The following is a 27,428-nucleotide window of genomic DNA, read 5'->3' as shown; positions in this document are numbered from 1 at the left end:
AGGGGTGCACAGATGGGGCCGTGCACAGCTGGATCCTGTGTGGCTGGAGCTCGAGCACAGCTGGATCCCAAACACAGCTGGATCCCAAGCACAGCTGGATCCAATGCCCACAGCTGGATCCTGCACCCAGCTGGCGGCTGCTTCCATCCCCAGGGAGTTCATTTTGGGAACCGTCACTTTTTTTGCCCCTTTGCACAGCCGTTTCCCCGCACAGCCCCTCCTGTTCCCTGCTCTCTCCCGCTCCCAGCACCGCTCCTGCTCGCTCCGAAGGAGCTCAGGGCTTCATTCAGCCATGTGCAAGCGCAGCCAGTCGCGCCCAACAGAACCCTTTCACCCCATTGCACAAGCGCAGCCCTGCTTATTTTTCTCCAGCCTCCTCTTCCTCCCCGCCAACAGGCACCACCTTCAGCTCTGACACTTTTTTATAAGGTCTTAATAGGCAGATATTGCAGAAAAATCTTGTTTTTACAAGGGAGGGGTAAATGTTTCTTCCCTGGAAATTCAGGCCATGTTACTGGTGGCTGGGGGTGCAATCACCTGGAGCACATCCGCGGGCACCTGCGCTCCTCTCAGCTGACGCCGGGTGCAGGAGACACAGGACCAGGGCTGTCACCTCCCTCGCTGTCACCCACGGGGACCCGTCCGCAGTGAAACGCAGGGCAGCCCCGACATCCCCCCAGCACGCCCCAGGAGCAGAGGCAGGAGGCTTTTGCAGCACGAATATTTTCAACGCTGTTCAGATACGTATTTTTTCCATAACCTCATTCTTTAGGCTCAGCTGAGCTATTTCGGTGGAAACCTTCCTGAAAAAAAAAAAAAAGAAAGAAAGAAAAAGAAAAAGAATAAAGAAAACAGCCCGAGGCAGGCAACTGTCAGAAGCTTTTAGCGCGGGCTGTTGGTGCTGGCAGCGGTGCCTGCCCGTGGGCATGGGCGCAGCTGTGTCCAGGGCACGGGGCAGCACTTCCAGCCTCTCATGGGGCTGGGGAGCAGCGCCCAAATACATGAAGTTTCTTCAAATTCCCTTCAAAATGCTGTTCCTGTAGGTTTTACATTGGATTTAAAACCCAACCCCTTGCGTGCTGCTGAGCCTCTGCTTCTCACCTTGGCGTGCAGCGTTTCAAATGTGGTGTTTCTTGGGGCAGAAATGCATGAAATGGGGCTGTTGGGTTCCCGGGGGCCAGGCACTGCCTGGGCTCATCCCCGCTCCCCCTGCTGCCGGGGCTGCTCAGCACGACGTGGGGCACACGGGGAGGGTGCCTTCCATCCCAAATCACACCCGGGCTGATGCTGGCGGCGATACCGCCCCGAAACAGGCTGGGCAACGCTCAGGAGCACACACACGTGTGCTGTGGGGCGGCGCTGCCGTCTGTGAAAACACACACCCATCATTCACATGGGGATTTTTTTTTTCCATGTTCCTGAATACCTTCTTTCTAACCAAAAAAAAAAAAAAGGCACAACAGCCTCGCTGCCAGGCCTGTGCCACCCGGGGGCTGTGGGGCTGTGGCTCTGGCTCCAGCCCTGCTCAGCGCCATGGGCAGGGCTGGGGCAGGGCAGGAGCATCCCCCGCGGCTGTGGGGCCGCAGCTGCGCCTCATCCCATCGGGCCCGGGCAGGATTTAAGCTGGGGAGCCCACCTGCAGGGTTTGGCCTCCTCACGAGTGGGGGCAAAACTGAGCGGGGGCACAAGGCAGGTGAGTGCTGGCCGGGAGCTTGGTGCTGCTGGTAAATGTGTGCTCGATCTGTGGCCGTGGGAGCTGCTGGCAGGGTGTGCACGGGGCTCCCGTGGTGCTCCAGCGCCCCAGGGCACAGCCTAATTACCTCCGTGTGCATGAGAGCCATTAAATAAGGCAGAGGCTGCTCTGGCAGCATTCAATTGCTCCTGGAGCTCTGCACCCCGGTACTGCTGCTGCCTGGCACGGAGCTGCTGGCCAAATGGGCACTGTGGGTGCTGCCGGTGCATGGGGATGGATGCGGCCGTCTGCTCGGTGGGTGCCCTGGCATGTCGTGTTGGTTGTGAGCTGATCTTGGTCGTGCAATGCTTGTGATGGGTGGTGCTGGAGCGGGGAGCCCATCGGAGCCCCGTGGGGTGCTGCTGCCACCATCCCCAGCCTGTGCTGGGGGTGAAAGGGATGCTTTGCAGTGCTCAGGGTGTTTTGGGGGCTCCTCAGCAGCACAAGGAGTGCTTGCAGGGCCCTGGCGTGGGCAGGGTGCGGCTGTGCAACCCGTGGGGCTGGTTCCCCACGTGTGCAGTGGGGCCGGGTGCCAGCCGGGGCAGGAGGCAGCGAGCAGAGGGTGCGGGGGCTGGCGGGGCCGGGGGGCTGGGGCCCTGCATATTGGGCTGTGGTTTCAGAGCCTCAAGCAGTGAAGCTCTGTTGAAGTGTATGGCAAACACAGCTTCTCCGCTGCTGTGGGGGAGCAGCACCACACTGGCCTGTATTCCCCCAAAGGGCTGCAGTTGGTGCTAGGGCACAGTGAGGGCTTGCTCCTGAGCTCCTCTCCTTGCTCACTGGGCTGGGAAGGGCCCAGCAGCTCTTTTTGTGGGGGCAGAATGGGATGAATGGGGCAAAAACCAGCAGAGCAGATGGTAACAGTCCTCCTCCTTGTTGGGTGTGGAGCTGCTCAACACAAGGAGCAACATGGCAATCCTGCTGAGGATGTGGAGTGCTGGCTGCAGAGAATGCAATGTGTGAGGTCAAGCCCAGTAGCATCTCGGTGTTATGGCCTCTTCCAGCCCCACATGATGTGCTCGGGTGCCCCATCTTTTTGGAAGCACCCGGCCACCACCAAACCTGTCCCCATGCCCCTTGAGGCTCTCCCAGTGAGGCAGTGTTTCAGCCTCCCCCCTTGTCACGCTGGGAGGAGGCATTTGGTGCAAGCAGCCTGAAAATGTCACCGTATCAAAGCCCAAATGGCAGCCTATAAAAGGCTTTGGTATTTTTCAGCTGCCTCGCAGCGAGGCACAAATGTTCACAGTCTCTAAATCCTGATGAGGCAGCCTGCGTGCAATGGCTCCTGACCACAGCCCTGCGTGCGGCCTACCCTGCGCAATGGGCAGAGGAGGCACAGGGCCTGGTGTCAGAGCCCAAAAGCCTAATTAATGAGAGATCCCAAATCCTAATTAGTGCTTCCCAGGCTGTTTGGCTTCTTCAGCTGTGTCCCCACCTGGCACAGAGAAGCCCATGGGCTTGTTTTCAGTGAAATGCCCCATTAGGCTTCGTGTGGTGGGTCGTTGAGGCAGGTGCGTGGACCTGTCACCGACTCACCGCTGCCCGTTAGCGCTGTTAATGCTGCGGGATTTACGGGGCTGTGCCCTGAGAGGGATGAGGCTGGTGGATTTGAGCTTTATTTAGCAAATCCCTTCACCCAGGGGCGTGGGGGCACCTTGCCCCGTGGCGGGGACGCGCCGGGATCGCCCGTCACATGCGGCGCGAGCATGACTGCTCCGGTATGAGTAATGCGCTGCTGTGACTCATTTTCTGCCTCCTTATTCTCTCCTTTGAGGCTGACTTCCCCTGTTTATGTTTACACATGGCAGCCCATTGTGCACCCAGCGGGGTCTGGCTCCCTCCTCCTGTGGTGATGGGAAGGGGCTGTGGGAGGGCAGGGTTGTGGTGTCCTCTGTGGGGCCCTGCCCTGCGGCTGCCTTTGCCCACAGGAGGACACAGGGATGGGAGACACGGGGATGGGAGACACGGGAATGGGAGACACGGGGATGCTTCATCAGCTCCGTGCCTCTGGGCCAGGTGTCCCATGGGACCCCACAGGTGCCACGTTACGCTGCACAATAAGCCATGGGTTTCTTTCTGGCACTCCTGTACGCCAGCACAGTGTGGAGGCTGCCATAACTCAGTGCCCGAGTAAGGAATGAGCAAAGATAACTCAGTTATGGGTTACTCGGCTCTGATGGGTTTGCAGCAAGTCACAGCTGCAAGTTTGCCACAGGGATATCCACAGGAACTGTCCTGCAGGGACAACCCTGGGGTGCTGGGTGGCTGTGGTTCCTCTGCTTTGGAAGAGCTGTATGAATTTTGGGATAAATGTTATTTTGGAGAGTCTGCTGGCCATCCCACTGTGATCCCTTGCTTATTTAAAATGCTCGTGCCCTTTTCTGCAGATAAACTGGGGCTGTTTGGCCTTCTGGGGAGCCCCAGGGCTGTGGGTGAGCCCGTGGTGTGAGCTAATAAAATAGGAGGAGCAGTGAGGTGTGGGGTAGATCCTGCCCCAGCTGCACTGGGGTGGTGCTGGAGGAGTGCTGGGACTGGGGACTGGCAGCGAGGAGCCTCGTGGTGGCAGAGGAACCGTGTGAGGTGGCTTGGGGAACAGCAGAGCAGTGCTAGATGGGCTGTACCCCTCATGGGTTACAGCAAGGTCTCACAAAGCTGCTGGGCACCCATCCTTCCACCCCCAGTGCTGCTGGGGTGGATGGTGGGTGATAAATGCCCCCTCTGGCAGGTGAACCCTGTGGGCACCTGCCTGGGGTGGGTGAGGGTGTCCCCAAGGGTGCATCCCCATGGATGCATCCAGCTGTGCTTCATTATTTTTATAACAGCAAAAATGCTGCACCCATCGGTGTCCCAGCTTCTCAAAGGGGCAATCCCAGAGAACCCTCAAGCTAGGACGGAGCCTGAGGGTGGTGCTATGGGGTTGAGGGGCTGGGGTCAGCTCCCACTGCAGGCAGAGGGTAACGATCCAACCCCACAGGTACTGCAATCTTTTATTCTCATCACATCCCCTCACATCTGCCATTCATGTACCGCAAATTTGTGGATTTCCTTAAAGCTATTTGCCCCCCCCCCCCCTTTTTTTTTTTTTTTAATTTTTAAATAACATCTCTGGAGCTGCCCATGGACCTTTCCATAGGGTTGCACTCAAGCCCCAAATCCCAGTGGCTTTGCATCTGCAGCCCTTGCTGGCATTTATAATTGTGTTTCCCAATGGGGGTGACCCTGGGGGGGTGGCATGGGGCAGCGTCCCCCTCCCAGGTGTGGCAGGGTGCTGGTACCAGCCTGGGGATGGGGCTGTGTCCCCCAGCCCCTCATAGGAGCGGGGAGCATGTGGGGCTGGGTCTGCTTCAGGGCAAGGTGCAAGGATTTTTAAGGCATCATTTTTACCAGGAGAAGAAAAGAAAAAAAAAACTTTTGGAGGTGGTGTTTGAGTGCAAATCCCAAATTTATATTTTTGTGGGGTAATCCCAGCAGTGCATGGTGCCCCGTGGTAGCACCGGGTGGTGCTCTGTGGCCCCGGGGGGCTTGGGGTCAGGGTGCAGTGTGGTCTCCTGCCCTCCACGGCACCTCTTATCCCCGCTTTGGCTGATCCCCATGGGAGACGAGGTCCCCGATGCTCCGGCAGGCGGCGGGGAGCGATCCCTGCCTGTCACCCTGCTGGGGCGAGCGGTGCCGTGACGTCAGCCCCATCGATTTCTGCCTCGGGTGGCTGCGGGAGAGGCGAGGGCCGAGCAGCCGTGGGTGTGCGGCCCTGGTGCATGGGGGGGATTTTGCTTTTTTTCCCCCCTGCCCAGCCCCACCGCCCGCTGCTGGAGCGCTCTCCTAATCTGACAGCGCCGGGTAATTAATCTCGCTCCCCCAGCTGCTGCAATAGGATTACGGGGAGGGGAAGTGCGTCACGAGGTACGAGAAGGGGTTCTGCTTTTGGTGGTGAAAGTGGGGGGGAAAAAAATGGGAAATAGGTTGGTGCGCTCCCGGGGGCATTGTGGCAGGGCTCGGGAGCCAGCGCGCATGTGACGAGATGTGGGGCGGGAGGGACGGGGGCAGCGCCGGAGCTCAGCCTGGCTCATCCTGCCTTTCTCTCAGCATCCTCCGGTGATCCTGGAGGTGATACAGCCACAGCAGCATCCATGGCCTGCCCTCGGCATTAGCACTGGCTTTTTCTTTTTTTTTTCTTTTTTTTTCCCCTTGTTCTGGCAGCTAAACAAGCCGTGGATCGGAGGCGTTTGATTTCAGGGCTTCTGTTAAGCAGCTGGTAACCGGGATTGTATTCTCCTGTATTTTTTTCAGGCTCCTTGGAAATTGAGGAATGCAATTCTGCCACCATGATGGAAGGTAGGTGATGATCTGAGCATGTCTTTCGGGGATCGCCGGAGTTTTGAAGGCAACGGTGGGGGAGAAGGAGAAGGCGTTGAACCCGGGAGCGTGCATCCTTCACCTTTTCCTTTCAGAAAATCGAAATAAGGATGATTTAAAAAAAAAAAAAAGAAAAACTCCCCTCCCCCTAAGCTGAAGCTCCCTGCCTGCTGTCAGCAAGCTGCTGGGTGCTGTAATGCCGAGCCCGGGGGATTATTCACAGCGCTGTGCCCGTGCTGGGGGGCAGCAGCCGGGCAGGGAGCTTGGGGCCGGTGCTGGCCGCTCTGGCGAGCAGGAATTCATCCCCTGCTTGGAAACCTGCTTGTTCCCCCCGGTGTGATGCGGAGGATGATTTTAAATGCTATCTGCCCGCACAGCCCAGGGGCCTGTTGGCGATAGATGGGACTCGGTGCCTCCGTAGCACGGCGGTGTGGATGTGAATCGCTCCGGCGGGGAGCGAGGATGCTGGGCTGAAGGCGATTCCTGCCATGCAGTGCTGCTGGCTTGGAGCTGCAGGCTCTGGGAAAGGAGGGGGGGAGGCGGGGGGGACACTGCTTTGAGGCTTATTGGAATGGAAAAGGAAACGAGGAGGAAATATGGGCTCCGGGCATCAGATGCTCCAGGGAGCGCTGGGAGAATGCGCGTCTGGTCGTGCGTGGGAAAAGCCCCCGGGCATTTCTTACACAGATTTTAACCTGTGTCATCCGTCTCGGCTGTATGCAAACCTCTCCTTTATGCCTTCCTGAGCAAGATGCCACAGAAGGGAGATTTTTTTTTAAATTTGCTTCAAGCAGGGGAGCTCTTGGCCTTCAGGGCCAAAAAAAAAAAAAAAAGCTCAAAATGCAGGTGATTTATTTTAATGTACGGCCCCTTGGCCGAGCCGGAGGCCTGCCTGGTGCGATGTGCCCAGACAGCAGCATCCAGCCCCTGCAGGCATGGGTGGCCGTGGGGGCTGGGGACGTGTTTTTTGGGTGGTGATGGGGGCCTGGGACATGTGGCCATGCCCAGACCAGCCGGGAAGGGAGCTCGGTGCCGGTGGGTGATGCTCGGCTCACCTTGGGAACCCAGCACCGTGTGTGAGCACAGGATGGCTGCTTGTGCTTCTTGACTCCTTGCTGCGAGGGAAACGGGCACTGCTGTCCTTCGGTGCCTTATTCATGCCTTAACGATCATCAATATTAGGAGATTTTAATCCTGAGCCGTGGCACGTGACGTGTTTGTGGCCGTGGGGAAGGTGCCGTTAACAGGGCCCCTCTCGAAGGCGCCGACGTGTCAGGAGGGATGAATGCAGGGAAATGAAAGCTGGCCTGCTGCAGTGCGTGCTGTGTGCTCGCTGCTGCTGTGCCTGTGTGCGAGGAAGGGTTGGGTCTGGTTTTCTGCTTTTTTTGGTGTTTTTTTTTTTTTTTGGTGGCTCTGCTGGCGGTGGAATCACGCCTCGTGGAAAGGTCTCCCCTTTGGGAAAAGCAGGAGAAGTGCCCCGTTACCTGCCTGGTGTGTCTGATGTGCATGGGAACCTGGGATGGGAGTGAGAAAATGGAGTGAGAAGAAATAATTAATGCTTCTGGTTAATTTTTAAAGAGTTGGAAGCTAGCTCTATTTGGGGAATAGCGAGACTTTGGTGACCGATGCCCTGTTGAAGCGCTGACACCTTGCAGAGATGCTCTGTTTTAACACAGGAATGGTTTCTAGTGCTCCAAGCTTTGAACTGGTCTGAAACTTGGAAAGCTGCGAGAGGTCCCTGTGCCAAACAGGCTGGAGGGATTTCGGTGGTGATATTTAATGGTGGAGCTTGGGGACACGGTTTGGTGGGTGATGCTGGTGGAAGGGGATGGTTGGGACAGATCTTGGAGGTCTTTTTCCAACCCCAGTGGTTCTGTGAAATGACCTGTGGAGTGCTTCACGCTGGGGCTGTGCGTGCTGGTGCCCCTGTGCTGGTGGTACAGGGTGGCTCTGGGGCTGGTTTGGGATCCTGCTTGGGAATGGGGGCGCTTGGCCTCTTGGGGGGATGCAGGGCTTGCGGTTTGTTTGTTCTGAACCCAATATAGAGCATTTTCTAGCCGATGGCAGGGAGAAAAAGCCATGGTTATGTTTCTAAACACTGTGTTTCTCGATACACATTCAAAAATCAAGGTGTATAACCAAAATCCACGTCGATGACACTGTCCCAGGAGGGCGGTGCGTGCTGCATGGCGCCGGGGCACCACTTGGCCAGGTGGGATGAGGCCACCAACAGCAGGGGCTGAAATCCTCACCTTTGAAACACCAAAATGGAAATAACCCATGGCAAAAAGATGTGGGGTGCTGACACTTGGCCTTGGGCCGGAGCTGGTGCTGGAGAGGTGCTGGGGAGCCCGCCGTGTGCGTGGCTGCGGGCCCTGGACCTCCCGAATGCACCCGGTGATGTTGTTGAGGCAAACATCCGTGCGTGAGAACAAAGGGGTGTATTGATCTCTTTTTTTTTTTTTAATTAATCTGCTGCATCTCAAACACACTGAAGGTATTTTATACGGCTTAATTAAGTTTTTGAAACCACTGCTGCAACACGTCACTCACGCAGACGCCGCGCGGCGCTCACAAAGCTCCAACGGGGGGAGATGGAAGGGCCACGGCTGTGCCAGGGGAGGCAATGCCTCCTGCAGGGATGGCCCTGCCCCGTGGGGCCAAGCTGTGGTGATGTGCTGGGGTCTCCCCCTTACAAGCCCCTCCTGGGCCCCAGGGTCCTCAGAAAGGCCTCGTAGGACTTGTAGGATGCATGTGGAGCATTTGGGGGTGTATGGGGTGGCTGGGGTGCTGCTGGCCCGGCTGTACAAGCCAGCCAAGCTCTGGCCATAAAAGCCTTGCTGGCCAGCCTGGTTTGGGTTTCCCACCTCTGGCAGCGTGTTTCTCAATAGGTCTTAGTAAAGGAAGGAGGGGATGAAGGGATCTGGCTCCGAAACACAACAAAACCCTACCCAAACCCTGGGAGTTGGGGAAAGTTTGGGTTAAGCCTGGAAATACTTCCCAGTATTGGCCATGAGGGATACCGGGATTTCCATAGATGAGGCTTTTTGGGTGGAAAGGGTAGAAAGTAAAGCCAAACTCAATAAGTGCATGTGATGCAGGTTTGCAAAGCGTCCATTTGGTGGGTCCTGCTTTAAAATGTGCCCCGGGTATCTCTGGTGCCCAACGCAGCAATCAGAGTCTCTGCTGGGGCAAAACCACTGCCTGGTGCACTGGCAGTGTGAAAACTTTAAAGATGCTTTAAAAAAAAAAAAAAGGTTAAATCAGATGCATGCCCCTCTTGAGTCCTCACCCCAGGGTCTTAAGCAGCTCAGGGTGAGCAAGAGGCACCTCCTTGGGTGCCTGTGCCCAAGCTGTGGGTGGTGTGGGAGCTCAGTTAAGGGCTGAGGATCCTGGGGGCTTTTGTGGTTTTTTTTTTTTTTTTCTTTATTGGTGCCCTGGCAGAGGAGGAAGGCCTGCAGAATGCCTGCAGATGCTGCTCCCCCATGGTCAGCCCCGCAGGATGGCCCGTCTTTAACTTTGGGGTTGGTTTTAGGGGTTTTGGGTTTCACAGCTGCTAACTGTGCAGGGGGAGGCTGCGAAGGAAGGAAAGCCCTCCGGGTGCCGCGGGATCCAGCACCACGTGGGAGCACCAGGGCTGGGCACAGCCACGTGCTGGTAAAACCCCAACAACCCCAGGGGGACTTAACCTGCCTGCTACCAGAGCAAACACCGAAAACATGAATATATTGGTGGTGTTAGGAACCAGTACAGGGGAAATCACACTTTGCAGCCAGCCCATCTTATCGCGGCTCTGTTCCTTATCCATGCCAGCCTCGGAGAAGCCCCCTGACTTTGGCACGTTTTTCTTAGCACAATAATTATGATTTTTCAAACTCTCCAATGGCAAGTTGCTGGCTGGGCTCTCACATTTCCGAGCACTTCTGTGCACCCCTGGCACTTCTTGGTCATTTGGGGGGATTTTGTCTAGTTTTTGTGCATGTTTTCCTGTGGTTTTTTTTTTTTTTTGGAGAGTTTTTGAAGGAATGGAGGGTGGGCTATTTCCTAAAGCCTCCCACCTCCAGGCCACAGGGAATTGAGCAGACGTGCTCGGGGTGGGCATCAGGAGCGTGGGATGGGGTGGGAGGGCAGGGGGCACGGTGCCAGGGGGGCTGTGCAGCAGTGGGGCGCATCCCGCTGTGTGCGGCGCTCCTCTCTAGAGCCAGATCTGCAGGACCTGAAGGAGAAACCATCCAGGATGCACCCAGTTATTAGAGCTAATTAATAATAGATGGGTGCCAGGCTTTCAAGCGTGTGCGTGTCAGTGGGCATTTCTTCTGTGCGTGCCTTAAAGCACCTCCATCGCATGGACACTTCAGATGGGTGGGCTTCATCCTAAATCCTGCCCCTACCTCAGATGCTGTAAGCCTCATAAACAAGCTTATCTGGGAGTTGTTTTTTTTTTTTTTTTATGGTGGCTTTTTTTTCATGGCCTTGTCACTGGGGTTTTCTGGGAGCCAGTTCTGTTGGTAAATATGCCTGAAATGGGCTCATCTGGGGCACTTCTAGCCCCCCGAGGGTGCCTTCCCAAACCTGTAAGGGGGTGATTTCAGGGATGTAGTATGGCTTCCTGAATTTAGTGGGGTGCTGGCCTGGCTTTAGCTCCAGCACAGAAGATGAAGAAGCCAGTGTGACTAATAATAAGGCCACTGGTGCTCTGTTTGCACAGCTCCTTCCACCCGGGACCTCGATCTCCCTCCCGTAGCACCGCTCCTCCGTGGGGCAGCAGCTGCTGGGAAGAGGCTTGGTTGTTGTGTGAGGTGCCTGGCAATGCAGCCTCGTTTGGGTCAGGTCTCCTCTGCTTATTTTTAGTAAATAGCTCCTTAAAAGCTGCGTGTTTGATGGCAGAGCACGGGAGGGATGAGGCAGTTAATGGGAGTGCCACGCTGTGCTCGGTTTTGGGTGTAAATCTTCATCTTTTACGTATGCACGTTAATGGTTATTTATCATTTATATGCTATATAACATTAATAGGATATATTCACATAATCGTAGGTAATGTGTGTGTATAGCTGCAGGCATCCCAGGCAGCAGCAGCAGGGTGAGGAGGGGATCGCTGCCCTCTGCTCTTGTCAGACCCCACCTGGAGCCTGTGCTCAGCCCTGGACCCCCAGCACGAGGACGTGGAGCTGTTGGAGCAGCTCCAAAGGAGGCCAGGGTCTGAGAGGTCCCTTCCAGCCCAAACCAGTCTAATTCTACAGTCTCTTAAACTTTAACTGCCTTAATTCTCAAGGATTTTGGTCATTCATGTCTCACGCTTGAGCTTTTCGTCTTCACGGGCCGATTCTGTTAGCCTTGGTGCCCAAAGCCCTGTCCTGAGCAGGTTCCTCCCCTGGCACGGGGTCGCAGCCCCACAACCCAAATCTGGTGGCCAACTGGGGATGAGATGTTGTGGAGGGTCACGCGTGTCTGCAGCGGGGTGGCCTTGGTCTCAGGAGTTATGGGGTGGGTGTAAGGTCAGTGTCACGGCCAGGAAAGGATGGCGCTGGTCTTTGTCTCCTTGTTCTGTGTAATTACATGGCTGCAAAATCCATCTCCTCATGGACAATTATTGGGTTCCTCAGCTGCTGGGTGCCCTGCTGCGGCTGCTCGGTGCCGGATCCCCACCAACCCCCCCCAAAAAAAAAAAACAAACCCTAAAAACAGGAATCTGAGCATCCCTGGGAGGGAGAGCCTGTCCTGGAGAACTGCTCGCACAGCACAGCAACCTTTGCAAGTGCATCTGGCGTTCCTGTGCGCGTGCCAGCCCCGAATGAAAGCCACAACTGTGTGCCCGAGGTGCCGGCAGCGCTGGCGGGGACGCCTGTGTCCTGCGGTTCCCTGCGAGCTGATAGCAGAGACCTGATTTCTGGGGCAAGCGGGCAGCGAGCAATTCCTGTGGCTGCCTTTCTGAGGTTAGAGCATAACGTCTGAGCAATTATTTACATCCTCCCGACCTTAAATATTCCCCAAACGGAGTGCCCGTGGGCAGCTGGCCGCGCCGAGCCGGGTATGGGTGCAGAGCCCTGGCCGTGCAGCCCTTGGACCCCTCTGCAGGGAGCCAAGAGCTGCTTTTAGCCTCTTGTGGGTTTTGTGTGCCCATCTAGAGGTCCTTGCACCGTGCCCTATAGATGATGATGGTTGAATCCCATCGAAGAGGTTTCCTGAGGGCTTGCAGATGTGCGGGGTGTGCTGCGGGCACAGATGTGGCTTCAATCAGGGCTTTAAGGCAAAGGGCCAGCGTAAGGCACAGTTGTGGGTTTTATCTCCAGAAGGGCTTAAAGAAGCCTGTGTGTGTGTGCAGGGGATGCTGCTGCAGTGCTAGTGCAAGCCCCGGGGTGACACCTGGTCGCAGGAGCTGCCTTATTCCCCCTGTGCATCCAGCAGCCAAAATACCGTGTGTTTTTAGCAAGGAAATCTCCTCTGGCAGGGCTCACCACAACCTGCTCCGAGGCTCGATTGCCCTCCTGGTACAGAAAGGGGCCCCGTTTCTGAATGAAGCAGGGCCCTGGTGCTGCCTCTGCCTGCTACCACCACGTTCCCTTCCCCAGGTCCCAGAGCAACCTCATCCACCGTAGGAGAAAATGATGCAGGAGCAGTGCCAGCGAGGTTTTACCCCACTCAGAGTTGCTCCCAGCTCTGCTGCAGGCTCTCCATCGCAGCTAGCCCATCAGCAAAACAGCTTTTACTTCCAAGTCATATTTCTGGTGAGGATCAAATTTCTTGAAGCTTTGTTTCGGAAGCCTGTTGCCTGCTCTTGTTTTCGCTGTGGGTGCGGATGCCCTGCTGCAGCAGGGGAGGACAGAAGTGGCCGTGAGGCCACCATCCCTCTGCCCTCGGTGGGTCATTGCCTCGTGGGGAAACTGCTGTGAGTGTGTGGAAGCCTATCTGGGGGTATGCGTGTGGGATTTGCTAACTAGACAAGAATATTTTCAGTGTTTTGGAAGCCAAACAGGCTAAAATTAATTCATAGATAGCAGGGAATTTTAGTGACCGGGCAGCTCGCTATCAAAGCTGGCTTAGCAGCCCCCCACGGTAAAGCCACACAGAAGGGCTCAGTGACATAAATCACTTAAACCTAACTCTGCCACATTTTGGTGTCAAAGGAAGCTTGCACAGGTGCCTCCTGCAGCTTTTTGAAGGGTTTTCCAATAAATTTTCAGGAAACTGAACTTTTCTGGGGGGTCCAAATGCAGACTTGGCCCGTGTGGGGAGGGTGCTGGGTCTTGTCCTTGCCCTGGGATGCTGCAGGTCCCCCACCCGTGAGATCTCCAAGGTTGTCCCCACCAAATACCTTCAGGTCTAGGCAGTCCTCCTCGCTGGAAGCCCAGGGCAGGCGAGTGTCAGTCTGGAGAGCCTTGCTCCTGCTGCAAGGCACAGCTCTCCCCATCCCCGTCACCCCGTGTGTCCCCTGCCCTCCTGCTGTGCCAGGGTAAAAAAAGAACTGGCGTGGTTGATTTGTGTCACCCGGGGAGGGTGAGAGGCTGGTGGCCGACAGGAGAACATGCCTGTTTTCATGTGAAATGCTTGGCACAGCAGCAGGGCACGAGGTGTGCAGGGCTGTGGCCGTGAAGCCAGCCTCAAGCCAGGTTCTGGGCCGAGGTGCTGCTATTAGGGTCACCCATTTGGGGTTAGATGTGGTGACGCACTCCCTGCCTGGAGTTTAATTTGCCTTTTGACTTTGTCCTCTGGGTGTGACGTGAGGGATTTGGGCTTTTTTTTGTCCTCCCTCTCATTTTGCTGAGCAAACTGAGGGTTAGTTCTTCAGCAAAGCAAGCCCAAGTCTGCTGGCTTTGAAGCAGTGACAATTTCCCCGTTTTTGGACCCAGCAAGGTAATTCATCGGGGGCAGGTGTGTGTGCAGCAGGGAACGGCTCAAATCCAGCCCCAAGACGAACCATTTCCCTCTGCTCAGTGCCTGGGCCGCCCGCAGCAGGGGGTGCTGCCTCCTGCTTTCCATCTTCCCCCATCCAAAGCCCCAAATCTGCCTTTTTCTTGCCCATTTGTCCCTGCAGGGCTGGCACACGCAGCCTCTGGGGCTGGCCTTGGTGCTTTGCCTTGTCCCCATCCCCGGCACCTCCCCGGCTGCAGAGCAGGAGCGTGCACACAAATGGCACCCTAATGGGAATTTCCCCTCTTCTTCCCCACCCCCCTGCTGCTTTTTCTCTTCCTCCAGCGGTATTTTGGGTCTCGAGGCTCCGCACGTTTATTTTTAGTGCCGCTCAGCCCGTGCGCGGTGAATCAATACATTTCATTGGCTTTGTTTTAATGCTTTTTGTCATCAAAAAGGAGTGTGTGAGGCCGTGACGGTGCCATTGATGTCTTCCCTGAGGTGTGTGTTGCTTCCATAAGGCTTTTCCTTCCAAGAAGATGCTGGGGTCCAGAAGCTGCCCCCACCCTGGGGGTGCAGTGGGGAGGGCACCAGATTTGGGTGATTTTTCTTTTAGAGCTGCTAAATCTTCTGGTGTAGAAGACGTTTGCACAGCTTTGAAGAATGAAGCTCAAAGCTTCGCAGCAGTAAATACAAACTTGTATTTCTCCCGTGGTGTGGCCGATGGCTTCCCATCGAGGAGAGGCTCGGTGGGGCTGTGGGGTCTGTGTGTCCTGGTGCCAGCAGCAGGGGGTGGCTGTGGGGCTGGGAAATCCAGGGCAGGTGCCCCCCGTGCTCTGCTTTCTGCTCCTGTGCTGCTCCTCCTGCTGCCTCGTCTCCGCCGTCTCCCACTTGCTGTCACCTCCTCGGTTCCAGCATCAAATCCATCTCCTCCCGCGTCTCTCCCAAACCTGCAGTGTTCCCGTGGCGCATCCTCCCCCCCAGGTATCTCTGCAAGGGGACTTCAGCACCCCCAGAAAGCTGGGAATGAGCCTGGAGGGCCCAGGGGGCTCTCAGCTTTGTCCTGCCTCTTCCTAAATATCCCTTTCCTCTCCCTAATCGCAGCTACATCCCAAGCAGATGGTGGGCCCGTTATGTAACCGAGCAGAAGGCTTGGTTACAGAACTTAGCCAAATCAGGCTCTTCTCCAGATAAGGCCAAACAACTTATTTTTGTGGTTTTCCGTCCCTCCCTGCTCTACTTTGGGTCTGGAGGCTGGAGTTATTCTAGGGGCTGAGATCAGAGGAAATCTCCCCCGGTTATTAATAACTTGCTGGAGACGTCGTGGGGAGGCTGGGAGGCGAGAGATGGCAGGAGCAAGGCGCGGGGCTCCGGCTGCTGCATCGCCTCCGGGTCCCTTAGCACAGCCCCATCCATCGGAGAACCCTCACCAGGTCCTGTCCTGGACCAAAAAACACCCAGCCACAGGGTATCAAGGGCCTAAAGCCTCCCCTGTGCTGTGAGAACTCAACCCCAGCGACTTTTGGTGTGTCGTAGAGGAGCAGCGTTTGTGGTGCTCGTTGCATCAGCACCCGGAGGAGCGGGGTGCTCCAGGGAAAGCAGAAATGTTTTCCCTTTGGGGGTGTGCTCAAACCAGGAGGCAGAGCAGAGAAATCCACTGAAAAGCACTGAAGGAGTCGGAGATCCTGGGGGCTGTGCTGGTCCCTGGGGGCTGGATGCGGCCGCGCGTTGCGGTGCTGTGAGCAGCACGAGGCTGCACCTAGGCAGGAGGAGGGCAGTGCCTGGCTCCCTGCTGCCTGCCAAAGGTTAAAATGCTCCAGAACCCCTCCTCGGTGTGCCAGAATTTATCAGGCAGATCAGGAACATGGGCTGTGAAATCCGGAGCCACGCGTGCCGTGATCAAATGAGAGTTCATTTAGCAAAGGGCTGGTGTATAAGCAAAGTGCTCACCACCTGCAGTGTCCTGCTGGTGACTTCTTGGGCTTGGGCCTCCTTTAATTTACAGCTGGCAATCGGATAGGGAGCCTCTTGGGGGATTTATTTGAAGCATAACATTAATTTGTGTTCTTATTTGTACTCCTCCTATCCGCAGGATTGAAAAAACGTACCAGGAAGGCCTTTGGTATACGCAAGAAAGAAAAGGACACCGATTCCACGTAAGTCCCTGGGATACGAAGCACATCACACAGTGCTGCTGGGGAGAAGTGTGCCAGGGCAGGGCGAGCTCGCTGCGTCAGAAGCATCCCTGATCCTTCAGTCAGGTCTCAGAACAATGAGAGCATCAAAGCCATGTCCCCTGCACGTCCAGGGGCCAGCACGCAAGGATGCTGTGGGGGCAGAAAGCTGGCTCCCCATGTGCTGGCAGTTAGCAGAGATCACAGGCAAATTACTCCTCTGAGAGGTCCAGCAGGTTAATCTCTGCACAAACTCCCGATTTTCCTGTCTGCTGCATTTTTTTTTTTTTTTTTAATGCAGATTCCATCAGAACAGGAGCCCTGATGGCCAGCGGTGGCACGGTGCTCGCTGGGGGCATGTGGCCGCTCCCTCCCTGTGCTGCCGGAGGGGTTTTTGCTGCCTGGGGGATGTTAGGGATGGGCTCATTGTGCCCCATCAGGGCAGGAGATGCTGCAGCACTGCTGCTGGAGTGCTGAGCCCTGTCCAGACCCTCAGCCGTCCCTGGTGCATTTTTTGGGAGACGTCCCAAGGCAGCACCTTCCCCAGAGCGCTTCCTGCCTGGCGCTGCAGGAGCCCGATGGTTTTCTTGTTCTGGATCGGTTTTCCTGAGCTGTTCAGCAGCTGCCTGAGGATGTGCAGAGGTTTTCACGTGTGAAAGCTGCAGCGCAGTGAGCCCGGCTGTGCCAGCACCGTGGGCACTGCCTGCTGCAAAGGGGGACCCAGAAACACGGGGAGGTGAGAGGCTCGTCCCCAAAGAGGGTGGCAGAGAGAGGGAAAGCTGCCGTGTTTGTGATAAGATGCAGGTGGGAAGGCCGCAGTGGGGGAAGCCAGAGATTAAAGGCAGGGTGAGAGAGCAGGCAGACGTGCTGCCTTACGGAGAAGTTTGCTGGGAGGCGTTAATCTCCATTAAATCAGGCCCAGCCCGGCAGCAGCTCCCTTCAGATTTTCTGCGCGGCCGTGAGTCAGACGTTAATTTGTGGAAAATCTCTGGCAACGCATAAACACGGGGCTGTGTGGGAGGTGAGGAGCCAGTCTGGCTCTGATAAATACATCTGGCTCTTGGCTAAATAACTCGGCATCCTCGGCCAGCGCGGGCAGGCGTGTGGCTGCGGGACCCGCGGTGCTCACCCCAAGGTCCGAAGCCCGTGAGCATTTGGGGATTGTCACCCTCACAGCTCCATCAGCTTTCACATCTGGTTTTAAGCAAAGCCATGATGTTTTTGGCCTGTTGCTGCCGTGGGTGCCCTCAGAAAACCCTCTGTGCATTTCATCTCTTGGCTGTGTTGAGCTAACCCCGCTGCCTCTCTCTCTGTTGCAGGGGGTCGCCGGACAGGGACGGCATCGTAAGTACAGCACAGCGCTGCTCTGCGGGATGGCTTCCTCCTCTGCCAGCCCTGCAGGCATTTTGGGAACCTTCTCCTCCTCTTTAATATAGAAAATTTCAAAGTCCATTGCAGTAACAAGCTGTTTTAAAAAAAAAAAAAAGTCAGGATTTCGTGCAGGAAATCCTAGCTCCTGCTCCCCCTGAGCGCAGTTGGCTCGGGGCAGATCTGCTGTACGAGGAGTTAAAGGAAAAACAGCCTCCTCAGCTGTTTCTGATGGCTGTGTTTTCTATATTAAACTGAAAAGAAGAGGATAGGTGTTCTGTTGTTACTTCTGCTTTTACTGGTTTTGGATGGAAATGCCCCTGCTCGAGCTGGGCAGGGAGGGGAAGGGCCGTGTTCAGCCATTTGACTTCAATCTTGCAGTTAAGTATGTTGGGCTCAGGCTGGGGCTGTGCAAATTTGGACATCACAGGCTTAAAATAACCCCTGGGAGATGCTCAGCAGGGAGAGTGGTGCTGCGTGCCTGGCTGGCCCGGCACCAGAGACCACGCAGGGCGCTGCAGGTACCTGGGGTGTCTGGTCTGACATCACATGGAAATTGGGGTCCCAAATTGCTCCTTTAGAGGGAGAGCTGCTCCTCCCACCTCTGACCCAAGATCCTTGGCTTTGGGCTCACTCTAAGCCCTCTGTTACTGGCTGATAAGGACTGGTGATTAAAGAAGTCTGCAGCTCAGGTAGTGCTTTGATCAAGGCTCTATTCAGCAGTGAAAAATAAAAATAAAAAAACCACCTTTCCAAGTGTCACAAAACTGTGCACTGAATAAAAATGCTCTGTTTAGCAAACCCAAGTTTAATTTTGGAGAGTGAAGACCCAGCTGGCAGCTCGCTAGGGCATGGCTGGAAGCGGGGCTGCATATAGATGGGGCTGGGGGACCTTGGGTGGCCCCGATCCCCTAGTTGGAAATGGACCCCCTAGGAGAACAGAGCTGGAGCTCTGAAATGACATTTCCAGCCCTTGTCAGCAGCTGATGCCTTCTCCATAATGCTCGTATTTGGGGTTTTCGAGGTGGTTTGCTTTTTTATCTCTGTAGGGCAGGTGGGTCTCCAGTGCTCCAGCAAGCCGGAGGAAGCAGAAATGCAATTTAGGGTTTTTTAATATCATGAAGCCACCGAGTGTGTTGGAGACAGGGGCATTGATGGTGGAAATGTTTGAATTTTCCTCCTCTAGCACATTCTTGCCACGATGCTCATGGCAGGGCTGGCAGCCCTGACTCCTGCAAACCCTGACTGCTGAATATGGCCCTCGCCCACCCCAAGCACCCCATGCTTTTGGGGGGCCAGGCCAGACCCTCCCCTCCTACAGACCCTACAGCCTTTGCTAGCTCCTTGCCATTTGCTTTGAGGTTGAAAAGCAGCCACCCAACGCGTTAACCCTCTTTCTGCCCGACCCAAATCCCTTCCAGCCTCTCAGCCCTCATCCCACTGAGCCACCTTGCCATAGCAAACCCGACAGCGTGCGGGAAGGAGGAAAAAAAAACTTGGTAAGGAGAACACTGCTGGGTTTACAGCTGCACAGGGCTTGTTGAGAGCAGTGAGTAATTCGGGGTTAGAAAGCCAAGCCGTAGAAAAATGCCACTTAGGTTGAGTCAGGCCAATATTTGGGCCGTGGGAATGCCACTGTATGGTGGGGCCCGTGCCAGTGCTTTCTCTGCTGGGGAGGAAAGAGCATTTCTGGTGGTGGTCACGGCCATGTGGCAGTGATTTTGTGATGACTGCAAGCTCTGAAGTAAAGGATGGTGTCTTACTTGTCTGTGTTTTTGGCCTTGCTGTCCCTCTGGAGTGGGCAGTGCTGTCCTTGGGCACATCCCCCTGGGTGCTGAGCACAGGGTGGCATCGCCCTGAGCCTCGCCAGCCACAGGCCAGCCCCTCTTACAGAAAAACATGAACTGTGGTCACCATCTCAGTGCTGGCCTCCAGTGCACGTGGCTTCTGCAGGAGCTTGGGGCCAGCAGAGAGCATCCACAGCTCTTGCAGGCGATGGATAGCCAGCACCCTGCCTTGGGAGCCAGCTGCAGGCTGGCCACTTGCAATGACTTTGTGGTGAGTCCCAAACCCAGCTTGGGCAGGGGCACAGAGCTGCCCTCACTGAGCTCCTTGCCCCTCCAGAAGCGCCACGTGCTCAGCCAGGGGTGGCTCCAAGCAAACTGGTGCTGGGCAGGTTGTGGTCGCAGCATCAGATGCACTAACACAGGTACACTGCGGTCATCTTATTGTCATTAATTTTAAAATGTGCAAATCTCGTTTTCCCATCTGTTGCAGAAGAAAAGTAATGGAGCCCCCAATGGATTTTATGCAGAGATCGACTGGGACAGATATGTAAGTGCCCGAGGGCCCTTTGTCCCAGGGGGTTTGTGTGTGTGTGTTTGTGCCACGGGTTTGGCTCCTGGGTGGCTGTGGGTGTGCGGGGCCGTGTCCTCATGCCCTGGGGTCTCAGTCCCACTGAAAACAGCGATTCTGGAGATGTTTTTAGAGTTGTGCAGGGAAACCTGCCCTTGCACCGAGGCATCGTTTGCGTTTGCACGTTAATTAGGCTGTGTGAGCCTGTCCAGGAACCAGGTGGCTCCAGTGCCAGTCACGCAGAGGAGAGCACTGCTGCCTGGAGGACATTAAGGCTTGCCAGAGAAAAACCTGGCTTACAAAAAAATGAGAACTGGGAGGGGAAAAAGCTCTGGGCTTGGCTGCAGAGCAGTTGCTCAGCGCCCCAGTGGGTGCTGTGCTGCAGCACCACTCGCTGCAGGAGCAAAGAGCAGCTGGGGCTCCCTGCAGCCGTGTCCCTGACCCTGTGCGTGTTGTGCCCGTGCAGAACTCCCCGGAGCTCGACGAGGAGGGGTACAGCATCCGGCCCGAGGAGCCAGGCTATATCCTTTGTGGGCTCGTAAACCCTAAGAGGAGCTGGGGTTCGCAGGCAGGCCACTGACTTTTTTTTTTTTTCACCTTTTTTGCTCCTTGGGGCTTTTATTCTGCAGCCAGATCCAGCTCCCCCAGAGCACTGCCCGAGGCAGCGGAGCAGAAAGTTTCTGGCTGCCTCTGGTCCCCTGCTGTGGCATGAGGAGCGCTGTGGGCACTGGCTGATCCCACGTGCTCTGCTTTTTTGGATGCTGCGGGTCCATAACATGTCCCCGTTAAGGGACAAGGGGTTCCAGGTGCAGCCCACGCTCACAGTCCGTGTGCTGGGCTTGTAGGAGATGTAGGAAATCGGTGTCCTGCTCATAGCTGCAGGAGGTGGGTGGGAAACCAGAGCTCTCCCTCTCCTGCTGCTGAAGGGCATCAGCCTGGGGGGGATGCCCAGGCTCCATCACCACTTCAGCCTTTCCAGCCCCAATTTTTGTGCTTTCTGCCCACACGTGGTGCAGCAGGAAATCAGCACGGCAGGAGGAGTTATCCCTGCCACTGCTCCTGCCATCGGAGGTAGGGATGAGCACTTCAGGAACACCTAATCCCCATTTTTCCAGTGAGATGTGAGCTTTTGAATCACTGCTGAGATGCAGGAGTGCTCCTGAACCCCCCGTGCCTTGCCCCCAAGCCAAGGCTTGCCTTTGGGACGGCTGCGGCACCTCTGCAGCCTGGAGCTTCCTTAGCTGCACTGCACCCACCAGAGGCAAGCACTTCTACTCCTCCAGCGAGTCCGAGGAGGAGGAGGAGGCCCACAAGAAGTTCAACATCAAGATCAAGCCGCTGCAGGCTAAAGACATCCTGAAGAGCGCGGCGACGGTGGACGAGCTGAAGGCGTCCGTAGGCAACATCGCACTTTCTCCATCTCCTGTGGTGAGTGCCCCGTGCCTGTTTTTTGTTGTTTTTCTGTTTTTTTTTTTTTTTTTTTTTTTTTTTTTTTCCTGGGCTGCTTGGTGTGCTTCAGCCCGGGGAGTCTCTCCCTCGGGTGTGAGTGGGGAGCGTTGGCTTCGTGCCCTGCTCAGTGGGGTCTGCTCGGTGCAGAGCGGCGCCGTGGGTTTATCGGGGTGGTGCCAGGAGCGCCGCTGGCTGGCACAGCCCTCCAGGCACCCTAAGTCCTGGCACCACGTGCCCTGCTTTTCCTCTTTTCCCCAGTTTGGTTGTCATTCAGGACATAAATCATTTGATGCTCGCCCTGATCCCTAGCTCAGGGAGCACATCAGTGGGGTTTTCATAGTGCTGCTGTAAGATGCTAAAGGATGCTCCCTGCCCGGTACCTGTCCCCTGTCTCCTCCCTGCTGCAAGCACCGATACCCGCTGATTTTCCTGAGGCTCGTTGGGATTTCTCATCTCATCCCAATCTGTTCAGCTGGGGAAAGATTTGTGGGTTTTGTTTTCCGTGGGCTTCAGCGTGGGCTATGGTGTCTCTCCGTCTTCCCAGCTGGAGCCGTTCAGGGTTTATAACCAGCCCGTATGTGAAGCGTGAATGAATTGCAAATATAAGCACAGGTGAGACAAAATCAGTCTCACCTCCCAAACCAGGGCAGCATTACCAAGCCCACGGAAAGCTCCTGGGGAATTGGTGCTTCCCCCAGGGAGGCAGTGGGGCTGGGCAGGATCCGCTGGCTGCCACTGGGGCACCGCTTGGGGCTCTTCCCATGTGATATTTTTGGGAGCTTTCAAAGCTGTCGTTGACAAAGCCTGTCATTGTCAGCCCCTTATAAAAATACTTTTTCTCTTTTTTTTTTTTTTCTGTTCTTTTAGAGGAAAAGCCCGGTAAGATGTACATTTATTTTTCTTGCATTTTGAGCACAGACTCGACCCGTGCTCTGCCTGCATGCCGCCTGCTCTGCATGCCTCGAGGAGTGGGGCGGGAGGTGCGAGGAACGAGCCCTGTTGTTTGGGGGCGCGTGGCCTTCATTTTTGGCCCTTTCCTTTGGGTTGAGCTCGGCTGTGTTTGCTGTGAAGGCGTGGGGCTGGTTTGGGAAGAGATGTGCAGGGTGCAGTGCTGTCCCCATGGGGTCTGCACGTGTCCTTGTGCCTCAGCGCGTAGCAGGAGGCAGCAGTACCTGCTGTGGTGCCACTGGGTGCAGCAGCCACATCATCCCTGCGAGGGTTTGGCTCGGGACTGCCCTGAGATGGGGCAATCCCAGCTGTTTGGGGTGCAGGGGGTCCCTCCCTGCTGCAGGAGCTGCTCCTGGCGCACCCTAACCCTGGGCTCCAAATGGTTTTGTTGCCAAAAATCCCATGTCTGGGAGCATTGAAGGGCAGGTATGGGGTTTGATGGGTTTGATGCTTCCTGGGGTGCATGTACGCCAGCAGTGCTGCATGGGGGGAGCCCCAAAATGTTTTGGGGTCGGCTCTGCCTGCGTGGACACCGCAGTTCTTGTAAGCAGAGCGAGAAGCCTGTGCCGTGGCGCGGGGCTGCTTGAAAACCCAGGGGAAAACGAAACGCATCCCCTCCTCCAGCTGCCACCCAGGGGTGCTCAGGGCCCCGGGGTGCTCGGTGTGGCACCGGGCGTCCCTCCCTGACCCGGTGTCTCACCAGGTGTCTGTTCTCTCTCCCTTCTCGCTGACCGCAGCGGCGCAGCCCGGTAAGCTCCCTCCCTGCCTCCCTCTGCTCCTGGCAGCGCCTTGGTGCGGGCGTTGCGCCCGCCCGGTCCCCCACAGGGGTTTGGGGGGCTCCTCCTGCATGCAGGCAGCCGTGCTGTGCGGGGAGAGAGAGGATTCGGGCTGCTGAACGTGCATGATTTGCCTCGGATCAGTCTGTGGCCCATCGGAGGTGAGGGTTTGGCTTTGATGCTGCCCCCGTTGGGTTTAGATGACGAGCGTAAGCCGTTTACAGCCAGGGTGCGCTGCCAGGTGATGGGTTTAGGGGCTCCAAATCCTCCTGCACTGCCTGCCCTGGCGTGCTGGGAGCAAACCTGGCTTCCCAGGGCATCCCTACAGGTGGGTGCCTCAGCCACATGAAGCAAATATTGTGTTTTATGGTGCTGCCACGGGTCTCGTTTGGTGCCGGCGGCAACGTGCCTGTGTCCCCGCACACCCCACTGACCTCCTGTGTTTCTAATTCCAGGGGACGATTAAGAGGAATTTATCCAGTAAGTATGTCCTTCAGCCTTCCAGAGCAGTAATTAGTGCCGGCAGCCTGGTGCTGGGGGGTTAAAATGAATTAATTTTATAAAGGGGAGTGGGAGGAGAGGTGGGTTTGCTTTAACGTGGTCGAGGCAGAAGTGGTGGCACCCAAATGTCCCCTTAAAGAGGGGGACATGGACACCCTTGGGGGGCCCCATAGCAGAAGCAACGCCTGCTAGCCCTGTCCTCTGTAGAAATAACACCTAATTAAAGCCAGAAGAGCTGGCTTGGTGCGGGGTGCCAGCAGCACGCCTGGTGTGTGTGGGGCATGGGGGTGGTGCAGGACGGGGGCATCGTTTCTAACCCTGCTCTGTCCCACCCCGTGCAGGTGAGGAGATCGCACGGCCCCGGCGCTCCACGCCCACGCCGGACCCCAGCAGGTCAGTACGGGGGGGCTGTGTGTGTGTGTGTGTATTTGCACACCCCCTGTGTATGTGCAAAACCTTGTTTTGGCACCCCCCAGAACACCAACGGCCCCATATCTCAGTGTCCACCAGTGCAGTTCTGCCCTACAGCTGCCATCAGATGCATCACCCAGACATAAATTAAAACATTTTGGTGCACAAATGCGTTTGCAGCACTGTTCCAAGGGGAAATATCAGCCTTTCATCCTTCCTGCGTGTGTGCCAGAGGTGTGGGATGAGCAGGCTCCTCCCCAGGGCAGCAGGGCTGGTAGTTCCCATGTGCATTTTAACAAAAATGCACAGAATTGAGGTACAAAATGCTTTCAACACCCTGACTTTAGATGCTACCCCTCTTCTTTCCATTCTCCATGCCCCAACCTGTATGCTCTGCAAGCTGCCTGCAGGTCCAGGACACAAACTCCCCGCAAATGCACGCACCTGTACTCAGCGTCACTTCTTACCAAGCTTTCTTTTTGAGGGGAGTAATTTAAATCCTGTACAAGCCAGAAAAACACAGAGCTGCCTTGCTGGGGGGGCTGCCACAGTGCTGTGCCCCCCAGCCTGAAGTTGTCCCCTCCTCTGTCCCCCTGCAGCAGAAAGCCCCCCGAGGACCCCGCTGCCCTGGCACCGCTCTTCGGGCCCCCGCTGGAGTCGGCGTTTGAGGAGCAGAAGCTGGATGGTGTGTGGGGCACAGAGGGGTTGGGGACAGTGTGTGGGGCACGGGGATAGTATATAGGGCATGGGGATGGTGTGTAGGGCACGGGGATGTGTGTGGGGGGCAGGGGCTTGGGGCCAGGCCTTGGAACAGCTCCAGGTAAACCTCACGTTCAAAGCAACCTCTACGTGCCATTCCTTGCACGTAGCCTAAGAAATACAGCACGTGACGAGCAAACAAGAGTCGTGGTGCTTTCCACACAATCCATGTAAATAGTTGGATCTCTTCATTTTAATACCTGCGTGGTTTTTTTCCTGCGCATCCTAAAATTCCGGAGGATTTCTGCAATTATTCAATGCTTCGCTTAATGCAATGAGCCTCCAAATACACAAACGGCATTGTTTCGTTTGTCAAGCATCATGATTGTCAAACTAATTGCGTGTCCTGCTTCAAAATCGGGCAGGCTTGTAATTATCTAACATTACAGAAATAACCCTGTCTTTAATTAGGGGGGGGGGGGTGCTGTCAATATTTAGCTTCCTGTCGTTGCATGCCTCAGATGAACGCACCGTATCTGCGTGATTCTGGTATCTGGAAGAAAACAGTCACGTTGCTCGCCACCTCTGCACGTGCATTTATTTAGATCACCACCTCTGCATGTGCATTTATTTGGATCGCCACCTCTGCACGTGCATTTATTTGCTTTCTTTTCCCAGCTCCTCTGGACCAGCCCGAGATCTGGGGCTCCATCCAGCCCCCCAACAGCGCCGACTCCCCGAAGCTGCCGAGACCTTTTCCAACTGGAAGTAAGTCTCCCAAAAACGCAGGAGTGCAAACACACAGCCCCAGCCTGCCACTTCTGGCACTTCATGCTGGCAGAGCAGCTCAGAGCTGTGCAAGGGGGGGGGTGACAGAAAAGCCGTGCAAACCCTTTATTTGTGATTTTCTGCCGCGTCCCAGGGCTGCTCTGCCTTTGGCTGGGCATGGAGCAGGTCCCCCCGCAGCCATTTGGCTTTATTCCAGCCGTGCCCCGGTGGGCTGGGGACACGGTAACTGCGGTGGGTGCCCCTCGGCAGCTCAGCCCCTGACCTCCCCCTCCTCTGCCTTGCAGCCCCGCCGCCGCTGCCGCCCAAGAACGTCCCGGCCACGCCGCCCCGCACCGGCTCGCCCCTGACGGTGGCCCCAGGTAAAGGGCAGGCACCCCGCTCCTAGCGCCTGCCATCCGGACCCTGGGGGCTGCGCTGCCGGGGTCGGTCCCCCCCCCTATATCCCCAGGGTGTCCCGTGTGTGACGGCTGCATTTCAGACGTGGATTTGCCCCCGCGCATCCTCCTCGTGGCGTTGGTGTTGTTGTGTGCGGGGCGATGCTGCAAAGAGCTGAGCCCGGGTGGCACCGCCCTGGTTGGGTTCCTGCTCTCTGCTCCCCACGCTGCTGGTGTGGTGTTTGGCTCCTCGCAGTGACCCCAAAGCTCACCCGAAACCCTGCCGAGTGCCTGCAGGGGGGAATCTCCGCCCTTGCTCCTCCAAGCCTTGCTGCACGAGGCTGGCCGTCCCCTTGGTGCCAGGCACGTCCCCGAGGCCATGAGCTGTGCTGTGCAGCCCCTCCGTGTCCCCAGGCTGCAAGCAGGGACCAAAACAACCAAACCGAGCAGTGATGGGACCGGGGAGCATCGTGCTGTGCTGCAGGCGTGTGCCTGAGCTGCTGTGTCCTGCTGTTAACGTGCTCGTTAACGTGTCATCGTTAACAGCCTCCTGGCGGCTCCGTGAGCGAGCAGAGCCTCGTCCCTTTACCTGCTGCTGGTCGCAGCCCAAATCCATCCCCTGGTCTGCTTCCCTGTGCTGCATGCCCCCGGCAGTGTGGCTGTCACGCCAGCATGTCTTAGCGTATATATTTATATGGAGCTGTATATAAATATATGGGCAGAGTGTGCAAGAGAGCTTTCGTTTGAGTCGAGTGCGTAACCTGGACGTCTCCTGGGAGCTGAGTGTCTTGCAGTAACTCGGTGCTGCTGGCAGGTAAGGGGTGAGAGCAGAGGGGGCCGGCAGATCCCGGCATGCTTTCCCCGCAGTGTGTGTGCTCCGGTCCCGTGTGGCTTGTTACACGTTGCACATGTGCTGCTGTGGATCCTCGTGCCTGCATCGTGGTCCTGAGAGCTCGTAGGAAAACCCTCTCTAGCAAGCAAGCAAGCAGCGGGCGCAGCCCCTAACCCTAAGCCTAAACCCCCACTGCTTTGACCGCAGGGAGCGACCAGCCAGCCGCCGAGGCCAAAAGTGACAAAGTGCCGTCGATCAATGACTTGGACAGCATTTTTGGCCCCGTGCTGTCCCCCAAGTCCGTGGCTGTGCACACGGGAGACAAGTGGGTCAATTTTTCCGATCCCTCCCCGGAAAACGCAACGGTGGCGCCGAGGCCCCGCGAGAAGGCAGCGGCGGCGGCGTCCCCCCCAGCGGGGGCAGCGGGCAGCCCGGTGGCCGAGCCCCCCCGCGCCCTCCCGTCCCCGCTGCGCCTGGAGGAGCTCCAGAAGAAGGTTTTGGAGCAGCCAAAAGAGGAGAACGCGGAGCCGGCCGCTGCCTCCCCCAAGGATTTTGGGCCGGGACAGAGAGCGACCCCGCCGCCCCCCCCGCCGCCCACCTACCGCACGGTGGTCTCGTCCCCCGGACCGGGCGCCAGCAGCGGCGCGGGAAGCCCCAGCGGTACGTCCCCCACCACCCGCTGTGTGCCTGGCTGCCCTCGAGCCCCCTCCCCGTCTCGTGCTCCCCCCTGTGCCTTCCCCAAAGCTCGGGGGCTGTCGGTGTCCATCCCCACCCCTGCTATGTGCGTAACACCCCCCCTGGAAACATTTGGCGTGAGCGTGC

At 56.6% G+C, this 27,428-nt stretch overlaps 1 protein-coding gene across 6 annotated transcripts in view; it reads left to right on the top strand.

Annotated features, from left to right (window-relative positions):
• Positions 1 to 5,445: 5,445 nt before the first annotated feature.
• Positions 5,446 to 27,428, top strand: part of SGIP1 (SH3GL interacting endocytic adaptor 1) — a 34,681-nt gene continuing 12,698 nt past the window's right edge. For 2 of the 6 annotated variants that reach the window (XM_032192109.1, XM_032192108.1), the window contains exons 1-14: positions 5,922 to 6,061; positions 16,023 to 16,086; positions 17,424 to 17,448; positions 19,750 to 19,806; positions 20,294 to 20,348; positions 21,080 to 21,255; positions 22,144 to 22,155; positions 22,962 to 22,973; positions 23,456 to 23,480; positions 23,843 to 23,894; positions 24,512 to 24,597; positions 25,290 to 25,379; positions 25,685 to 25,759; positions 26,814 to 27,266. In XM_032192109.1, coding sequence (XP_032048000.1) covers positions 6,052 to 6,061; positions 16,023 to 16,086; positions 17,424 to 17,448; positions 19,750 to 19,806; positions 20,294 to 20,348; positions 21,080 to 21,255; positions 22,144 to 22,155; positions 22,962 to 22,973; positions 23,456 to 23,480; positions 23,843 to 23,894; positions 24,512 to 24,597; positions 25,290 to 25,379; positions 25,685 to 25,759; positions 26,814 to 27,266 — 1,192 coding nt within the window. In that variant the 5' untranslated portion in view covers positions 5,922 to 6,051. The other 4 variants (XM_032192103.1, XM_032192104.1, XM_032192105.1 and 1 more) reach the window with 4 other exon arrangements.

The sequence above is a fragment of the Aythya fuligula genome, chromosome 8 (assembly GCF_009819795.1).
Source record: "Aythya fuligula isolate bAytFul2 chromosome 8, bAytFul2.pri, whole genome shotgun sequence".
NCBI classification, from domain to species: Eukaryota; Metazoa; Chordata; class Aves; order Anseriformes; family Anatidae; genus Aythya; species Aythya fuligula.
This window is presented reverse-complemented; position numbering and strand designations above follow the sequence as displayed.